This window comes from Lycium barbarum, chromosome 6 (genome assembly GCF_019175385.1).
Source record: "Lycium barbarum isolate Lr01 chromosome 6, ASM1917538v2, whole genome shotgun sequence".
Classification (NCBI taxonomy): domain Eukaryota; kingdom Viridiplantae; phylum Streptophyta; class Magnoliopsida; order Solanales; family Solanaceae; genus Lycium; species Lycium barbarum.
Window position 1 is genome coordinate 134224338 of NC_083342.1, and position 9856 is coordinate 134234193.

At 35.5% G+C, this 9856-nt stretch overlaps 1 protein-coding gene across 1 annotated transcript; it reads right to left on the bottom strand.

Moving 5' to 3' along the window:
• Positions 1-75: 75 nt before the first annotated feature.
• On the bottom strand, positions 76-5905 carry LOC132599215 (DNA replication licensing factor MCM4). The gene is made up of 18 exons (XM_060312492.1): positions 5771-5905; positions 5045-5677; positions 4827-4955; positions 4661-4742; positions 3617-3749; positions 3445-3516; positions 3208-3327; positions 3014-3127; positions 2643-2855; positions 2469-2567; positions 2163-2323; positions 1891-1987; positions 1634-1795; positions 1408-1488; positions 1249-1327; positions 723-859; positions 577-630; positions 76-495 (listed from the first exon to the last, which is right to left on the bottom strand). The coding sequence occupies exons 1-18, from the start codon at positions 5799-5801 to the stop codon at positions 421-423; spliced, it is 2472 nt and encodes an 823-aa protein (XP_060168475.1). The 5' UTR covers positions 5802-5905; the 3' UTR covers positions 76-420.
• Between the last annotated feature and the right edge of the window lie 3951 nt (positions 5906-9856).

A 9856-nucleotide genomic window follows, 5' to 3' on the forward strand; every position in this document is an offset into this window, starting at 1 on the left:
CATGGGTTGATTCGCACAATTTCATAGGTCAATTTGGACTAATAACGACAACGGATAAATTGGATACAACCCAAATAAACCTATGAATGAATACTTTTTTGTTAACTCTCGATAGATATACGCCAAAACCAACGACATTGCACACGCTACGTATCATCTAATTTCTAATATACAGATTTTCAGGTTTCAAGTTCACCCAAGTACTTAATTTAGATCAAGTTCAAAGACAAAACACTACATTGAGAAGTTCTACACATTGCTCTTACAATATGCTAACAGTTTCAAAGGGCAAAGGTGAAGTAGACCGCAGATATGGCCGAGTGCCTGTTAGTTCTGTAGCAAATAATGCCAATGTGCATGTCAACCTCAGTTTCTTCAGCAAAGAATTTGAAAAAGCCTCTCCTTCCTGATTTCCTCTCATCATATTCTCTTCACATTGTCACCATGAACAACAACCAGTCCTTCGGTTGCGAGAGTTGAAAGTGCATTTCGCAGCTGATGCAACACAATAGGGAAAAATATCAGATGTTTTTTCTATTAAAAGTGCAGAGAGAGAGTTGTGGGAGAGAAATTTACATCTGCTAGGTGAACTTCACCACCAGAACTTTGCTTCTTCACGTCTTCCAATAACTGTACATTGAAGGAAGCAAAAGTCAGTACTGAGTTTCTTTTTCATTCCTCTGAAATGCTATTACAGTATATTTTTCAACAATTTTACATACCTCTAGCAAACGAGTCGATGGTCCCCCAAGCTGCATCTTCTCCATAATTATGTTGCGGGTGGTTGACACCAAATTCTCCCTTCTCATCCGTTCACTTGCAGATACTCCAGTTGTGATGAGATCCATGTCAATGGTTCCTGCTCAAAAAACATAAGTGCTCAGCATACTTGAAAGAGGTGACGATATTAGAAATGAGTTTTCAATTGAATAAGAAAGAGGTAGTGGTCAAGTTGATGGATTTTCGACTTTGTCAAGCAAAAGTTTACTTTGAAGTACTAAGAATCAGTCAAAAGGATAGAGCTAACAAGAATGGTTAGATGCAAGGCAAATTGTTTCATGGTCATTTTCATCCGTATGAAGTATTAAATAAAGCAATAAGAAAGAGGCTTTACGTAATGCTAAGCAGGTTTAAAAACAGGTGTCACCGGATACTCAAACTAGTGTGATGATTTGATATGTCCTCTGATATTACTAGACATGAAGACAATGGTTACTGTAAACTATAAAAAGGTCGTCCAAGTTTTACCTGTAGCATGGTCAGTTGCAGACTGCTGCAAGGCAACTTCTAGAAGTCGAAAAGCCTCCATTACATCCCTTTTCTCAACCTGCACATGACGTGGCAATAGCATCTTCATGAGACGAAGTCCAAAAACAAAGGCATGAGCACTAGGAAAGCTATACCAACCTTCTCTGAAAAACGAATCCGAGCAAGAGCTTCACCAAGACGTATTAAACTCTCTAGCTGCCTTGGTGTGGCTGTAATAACCTGTAAAAGATTACATATCAGATACCAAGTAGTAGTACTTAGTTATGTGGACTATTTGAGGACTGCAATATAATAATCTGCATCTGTATCTTTCGGAGTAAAAATATGACAATGAAACTTATAAACGGATCAATGAAAAATAGACCTTTTTACTGCTGCCTGGGAAATTCCCTCTTCTTCTCATCTCCACATACCCTCTAGTCAATTCTTCAGCTGCTTCATCAGATAACTGTGGATGTATATTTTTTCGAGCATAGCTCAAGTATGCAGCTAATGTTGGCAGGTCAATCACTTCTTGCTCAGAGTTCTGCACAGATGGAAAATTAGTTAAATAGCAAATTAGCTCAAAACTCCTTACCGAGCTACTAATATTGGAAAGATTCTTGAAATAAATCAACCAACCTCAGGATTCTCAAAGTGTAAAGCAACTATGTGCTTTGCAAGGCGCCTGTCGGTCTGCTCATCCGCTTTGTCTAGAATTAAATATATCAAATCAAATCTGAAAGACAAAAAGATAAGTCAGAGAAGCCTCCAGCTCAAGCACCAATGGACTACAGAGATCTGTGGCTGATATCCAATTTCAAGATGTAGATCAACAGCCTAGCATTATGCTTAAAGAAACGGATGATAAATCAAACTACTGGTTCCTGTTAGCAGTTTTTGCACAATTATACCTCGACAACAGGGTAGGTGGAAGGTGTATATTGTCAATGACAGATAAACGGGGATTGTAACGTGAGCCAATTGGATTTGCACAAGCCAATACTGAAGTCCTCGCATTAAGCGAAGCAATAATTCCAGCCTTTGCAATTGAAACAGTTTGTTGCTCCATCACCTAAGGAGAAATCAATGGAAAAAATGAATTAAAAACATTTTAACTCATTTTGAAATGAGGATTTGATGGCTCAGACTGTTATTTTCTTCTTGTAAATCAAAATCTGCTTTAAAGTTTAGGAAGAAATAGGAGCTTGGAGTCTCACTTCATGTAACATGCTCCTGGCACTGTCAGACATTTTGTCAAACTCATCGATACAGCAGATCCCTCTGTCACTCAGGACAAGGGCCCCACTCTCGAGTACCTGTGAAGTAAATTGTAAAATCAAATTTTGGCAGTTGCATTAATGTTATCAAACAGCAGTAAGCAGTCATCATACAGTTTCACCAGTCTCGGGATCTTTGGCTACATAAGCAGTCAACCCCACGGCTGAACTTCCACGTCCACTTGTGTAGATACCACGAGGAGACAGTTTGTGGATATACTGGAGCAGCTGCGATTTGCTGGTCCCTGGATCTCCAACAAGAAGAATGTTGATATCACCCCGGAAACTTGCCCCAGATGTCAAGCTCAATGCATTTCCACCAAAGAGCTACATGGAGACCACTTAACAATCAATATAACACAACTACACCAGAATCCAAATTTAACCATCGGTATCAAGATAAATGTTATTGGATAAAATCGAACATATTATGTTCATTAAAAAGAACAAGCAGTCAGAGCACAATAGGTGGACTGTCGTGGTACCTGGCATAGAAGGCCCTTCTTTACATCATCCAACTCCCATATGTTTGGTGCCAAGGACTTGGTCAGCCTTTCATAAATATCCGGCTGTCTAGACAGTTCTTTCAATTTCTCCACCTGTCATTTCAAAACAACCTTCCATAAAACAAAACTTGGATCAATCTTATCCTCCAAGAAAAAGGTTCAATTAAAGTAACCTTTTCTTCATGGTCAAGAGACTCGCCATTTCCATCATCACCATTTTCAATTTCCATCGGATCCTCTGCATTCATTCTTGACTTGTCAGTCTTCTTCAGATGAAGACAATCAATGTAAGTCTGAAATCAAAAAGATGCCCAATCAGTTTCTGTATATTGTTAGAGTCTAATGGGTTTTCAGATTGGCGGATTGCCTAATCATCAAACTACTCTAAACAAACACATAGGAAGACTTGCCTTGAACAATGATTTTACAGTCCTATGTGCAGACCCGATTCTTACACTCATAGCACGATATATTCCAGTGACCTAACCAACAAATAATAACCATTGAAGTATTAACATAAAAACTGAAAGTTTAACTTGTATACAGAATCAACCAGAAATAAGACATGATATGAATTCTTACTTCAACTCTGTCACCAGGCTTCCCAGCATCCACCAGCTTGTCATGCATCAACAAGCTTACCGTGTGAGGTGTTCCTCCCTCAGGGATCTCATCGGGTGTTTCTTGAACTCTCACGATTTGTTTATCAGCAAACCTGTGTCAACAAGGAACAAGTTGAATAAAATTGTAGCAATAAATTGAGTATATGTGAAACCACAACTTTTTTATGAAGACATTAGGGGGTACATCTTTAAAGGAAATCTCACTTAAAATGCTGAAGACATTCAGGGGTACATTATTCTAGACTGCAATCAAACTTGTAAACCAGTTGACACAAGGAAGTATTATTTCTTCTAGATTAGAGTAATCTTTTAGCTTAATTGAGTAAGAAGAATAAATTATTTTATCATTGTTTTTTTTGACAATATAAATTATTTTATCATTGTAATCACAACAACTAGATAAAAAGTCTTAAGTCCCCCGACTAAAGTGCAAAGAATGCTAAACTGGATGCCTCAACTCAAGCTGAGATATGTCGAAGGTGTGGAGGGCAACAAAATGTGAAAGTTCATCAATCGTACAATGAATTCGTGATAAGAGATCATCAGGAATAGTTGGTATATTTTTGTTCAACATAGTGTTGTAGTTTTAAAGTCAATCCCTCCTCCTGCACTATTCCCTGAGTCCAAGTGAAATGCTTGTATCTTTCAACTATAACTAACAATAAATTTGTTACATCAAGCAGCGAATATAACTCTTTCAGCACTAGACTGCAAACTGAAACAATAGCTCATCAAAAATCACAAGTATTTTGGCTTGATCAAGACACAAACAGCAGATGAAAACTTTATTTTATACCAAATGTATATAAATAACCACTTAAAGTTTGTGGATAGTTGAGCATTACTGAGAACAAATTGCAACTTATTCAGACCAACTAAAGAGAAATGGGAATAAATATACTTTTGAACATTGCCTTCAGCCGATTAAATTAAGACCAAAAGTATCAGTCACTACCTTATACAAGTATGATCAATCAAGATTTAGAGGTAGTCATGTGTTTACCTGCATCTATTGTGAACAAGAGTCATTGAGTTCCTTGCAAGACATTCTTGCTTGCCGCATATTGTTGGCTCATTAATCCTGCCTGATAACAGTCAAATTTTAGCACATGGAAACCATAATTCATATAGGACAAAAGGTAGTAGTAAATTCGACCAAGTCAACCAACCTCTATCTACAACAATTGGGTCAGAGTAATATCCACAAACAAGACATCTAAATATTGCTTCCCTTATCTCTGGAATAATTGCACTACAACGGATAATCATCCCTTTGAGTGACACCATCTTCTCAATATCTAACAGAACATAATACAAATCAATTTTATTTCCAGGCATCATAATAAATCCTTAAGAGAAAAACATATCATACTAAAACACAACTAACCAGATGGATTGAGATTTCTCATTGAAGTCGACGTCTTAAGATTGAAAATTCTAGCTTGTATGTGCTTCTCGAATAGCGGGTTAATTCTACTAACCATATCCATTAGCACAATGTCAAAAATTGCCAGAACCTCAAGTGGGAACCTAACCATTTTAGTATACAAATCACCGTCATAATCAAACACATCATGTGCATCAACATCAAGCGAATCGCCTTCCATTTCAATCACATGATGAATTGCCCTCATATACTTCCCTTCAGTTTGAGAACTATCCTCTCTGAAATTCCTCAAAAACCTAAGAATCGCCGCGTTAACATCTTGTACGCTTATATTAGTGCCCCACACATACATTGGTGGGGCCTCATCGGCATCATCACCTTCAGGAACATCAGATGTATACGACGGAGTAGCAGCAACAGAAGGTGTGTTGGAGGGTGCTCTTCTTCTGCCACGTGGAGGGTTAGTACTGGACGGTGTTGGTGTTGCCTCGGGAGTTGTGACTCGACGATTTGACGCTGGTGTTGACGTGGCTGAGCGGCGGCCACGTCCACGTTTCCGGCGAGCGGAGTCTCCGGGTGAAGAGTAAGTGTTACCAATTGGACTTGAAATGGAGTCATCTGGTGTAGATGGACCTGTATATTTTATTTGCATCATTCATCATATAATATGCAATGAAAACTTTATAAAGATTTAATGATAGATAGAGGAGATTGAAGTGTACTTACGAGTGTTGACGGGAGATGAGTCGGAAGCCATAATTTCTCTGTTCGCCTGAGTTTGGGATTGAAGAGAGAAAAATGTTAGGGCTGGGGTTTGTGGAGGGAGGCTTCAATGTAAATGTGATGGTTATCTTTGGCGGGAAAATGAGGTGCCTTTTGGCGCCACTTTTTGTCAATGAGGTGGAGTAAGGATATGGGCTCTCGATTGGGCTGGACTTGTCCACTGTGGTTATTTGCTGAACTGGGTCCAAATCCAATGTATTGCTTCAAATGGGCATGTCTTTAATTTTGGAGAAAATTACGCCATAAGCCAAGCTTTTAGAATTAGGCACATAACTAGTACAACTTTTAAAGTTCTTCAAAAGTAACATATTTTTTACCTTTATGACATAATATTTAGGAAAATATTATGCCAAACAGAATTTCTTAAATTAGAGATTCAATAATATTTACTCATTCTTTATTATCATTTTATCTCCCTTTTTTGAGGAATAAACTCATCTCTATTCTATCATTTACCTCTCTTCTTTAACAGATAAACATATATCTTTCTCACCCGTCGACTACTACTACATCTTCTTATTCATTTTCATTTTCCCGTATGGGCTGTTGAAAGTTTTCATTTTTCAAGGATTTCGGCAAAGCTAATGTTAGAAACAAAAAATTGATTAACTTACGTTAAAATAATTATTAAAATTTAAAAATATATATTATTAAAAGGAATCCAGCAAATACATTTCAAAAAAAAACATATCTGAAAGATAAATATTATATGAGGTATAACTGCATATATAAATATTATTTGGACCACACACAAAATTATACGGGGTATAAAAGTTTATCATACAAGGTATAATTAAACTATACGTGTTATATGAAATGTATACAAGGTTTAATAAAATGTATAAAATATATAACAAAATTATACGAGGTATTTAAAATTTAAGATACAAGGCATAAAATTTATCATACGAGGTATAATAAAATGTATATAAGATATAAAAAGCAGTTGAAGAAATCACATATTCATGATATATATTTTGTATAAGTTTATTTCTAATATAAATTTAATTTCAAAATATTACTTACATGATGTTTATATAATCAAAAGAACTACAACCATGTGTAATCTCAATATTTTTGTATATTTTTTTTAACTACAACCATGGTAATTGAGTTTGTTCCTACTAATCTCTTCTCCAAACACCTGTATTCCACTTTCCAATGGTACAATCGAGAAGCCCCTAATTGCTTCTTTGTTTTCATTGACCTCAAATTTGTTTTCATTTTCTTTCAGATTTCTCCAATTTGCTGCAAGTTATTACTGCTGATTTCTCTATTTCAATTAGTGCGACTTTTTTGCATTAACACATCCCTGCTTCTTGCTTGCCTCACCTCTTAGTTTTCATTTGAATCTCTCCATACAGTTTGTTGTTTATATCTGGCCTTTCTTCAATCAATGAGTTCTGCTGAGGTTTCTCACAACCTATTTGTTTGCTGGAAATTGAAATTTGGTTGGTATCTGTTGTTTCCTAAGTATTATTTTACTAAATAATTTTTTTGTGAATTTTGTATATGCATGTAAATAATTGTATTTGATTTTAACAGACATTCGTGTTTTTGTAAATAGATACCGAGCATTTGCGTGTTTAATTTATTTCTAGTTACACTTTCAGATACCTCATCTTTCATATAAGAAAATAGCAGTTGAAAATTTCATCACTAATTTTGTTGTGTAATTCATGATAATTTGCTTCGTTGAAAACAGTCATTTTAGCAATACTATAATATCATCCGACGTGTGCATTTCTTCTTTTTGTTTTCAGATGACAGTGGAAGTTGTGAAAGAGAAGATATGGCAAAAGTGATAGTTGTGTCAATTAAATGTATCTAGAGCTCTATGACAAAAGTTGTGCTAAAATCTCAGATGTAAGTGATAATGTGAGCCACTTTGTCTCTACTTCCCACTAGATTAGTTAAATTACTTTGGGATGTCAATACTTGCCGTCTCATATTTGGATGATCAACCTTCATTTTTTTTTTCCTTTTCGATTATGAATTCACCAGATTATAAGCTGAATTTCATCATTCTTTGTTCTACACTTGACATAAAATGATCATTTTAGGCGATAAGGTTGTCTTCTTATTTGTAATTTGAAAGACCTCGGTTAAGTAACTCTGGGAATTCAAAAAACCCTCCAATTGTTATTCCGCTTCAATGTAAATGATACCTAAAAATAGAGTATAATTGATTCTTTTTGTTACGTTATGGTAGAATTTCTAATTTGTTTGGACAATATTGTTAGCTATATGAGTATTTTGTTTCAAATTTAAAAAAGTTGTTCCTCTTGAACCAACTCAAGTTGAACTGTTGGAAAGTTTCATGGACCCTACCTTTGAATAATCCTTTTTGTGCTTCTACTTAGTTTTCCACATTTTTCTAACAAGAAATATTTTCATCTTTTGGTGTTTGAAACCTTATATTTACAGGCCTTAGGGGTTGAATATGCAGTTGAGGAGTGACATATATGTGAAATGGAGAGAAGCTAAGCAGTTGTCTCAGGGAATGAAAGGTATGTTTCAGGCCAGCAAGTCATGGAATTACTACTGATGTGTATTTTGGATTTGTGGGTACTATGAGGTAGAAAATTAGGGGAAAATGGCAAAATGTCAGAGCCACAAAAGGAAAAAAACGAGTAAGGACTGCAACGGAAAAACTATTTGATAGTGTGATTGATGGGTGTCTCATATTGAGAGGTGAGGAATGAACTTCTCATTTTCTAAGTAAGATATAAAAACTTTTATAGTTATTTAAAGTTTATATGCCCTTGGTAATGACGTTTTGTTAATTGGGTTATATATGTTGTTGTATATTATGAGAACTGGATGGTACTTGAAGGTTTCAAGTGTTCAGAATTTGAATAAAATTCTTTTACTCTCTTGCAATGCACATCTTCAGAGATTAGTCATGTTGCACATTGCCGCTTTATGCAACCACACGAACTGTGCTATATATATTATGTAGATATATATCTTTTTGACATATTCATTTAAAAGCTTACTTTGAGAGTGCATGTAACGTTTCTTAACTACTTTGTAGTAGAAAATCAGTTACACGATTCTCTACTTCTATTCCAAGTTTGAGAAATCATGTGATTTTTTGTCTCCTTTTATAATGTCTTTTTTTTTTTTTTTTGGTTGAAAGAAGTGGACTCATAATCGAGTTACTAGATTTTTCTTCCATGTGACTACTTTTCTCTATTCCATATTGTACATTAGAAAACGATACATTTCCTTAACTATAAAATTCAGAGATGTTGACTTGCTTTTCTGCGTGGGATTCATTGGGTATGTTGTTGTTATTGTTGTTGTTTACTTGCTTTTCTGAAAGATAATATAATGGTTCTGTGATGCTATAGGAATGATGGAGGCTGACTGCTATAGCTTGAGCTCAAGCGATGATAAATTAGGGTGTGTTTATAGTTTTTTTTTATTATGTATTAGAATAGAAACTATTAAAGAATAAGAAAGAAGTTAACCTCAATCTCTCCAAGGATGTTGTGGTTAAACCTAGAGTTATCACATTTTTTACAACACTTTTGGCCGTTCTTGAGGGTGGCTTATGGATCTAAGTGACTGGTATATAAAATGTTGCAAATTTGAGCTTTCTTTACATTTTATGGATAAAGATAGGTTTTAATAGGTTGCGTTCCTTTTAAATCAGTTGTGATTCTTTTGCACTCTTTCTACCTTTTTTTTTTTTTTTTTTGGTCTTATTTGGTTAGAATTCATTACAAGAATGACTTATGTAAACAAGTACAATTGTTTTGCTAATGTTAACTTTATCCAAGAAGGTCTACGACGTGTTTAGTTTGCTTTTAGCATCTCCTAATAATGCCCGCTTTGCTTCGTCCTTGGAAATGCTATAACTCATACAGACACTTACACCTTTACCAGCTTTTGTTGCTGCCCTATGGTTATTATTTATTAACCATTATTCGTAAGAGCTTGAGCACGGGCCATGCACCTCTAGTATACAATAGAGGGGGGGGGGGGGGGGGGGAGAAAGCCAGCTGAATGGATTTGTAACCA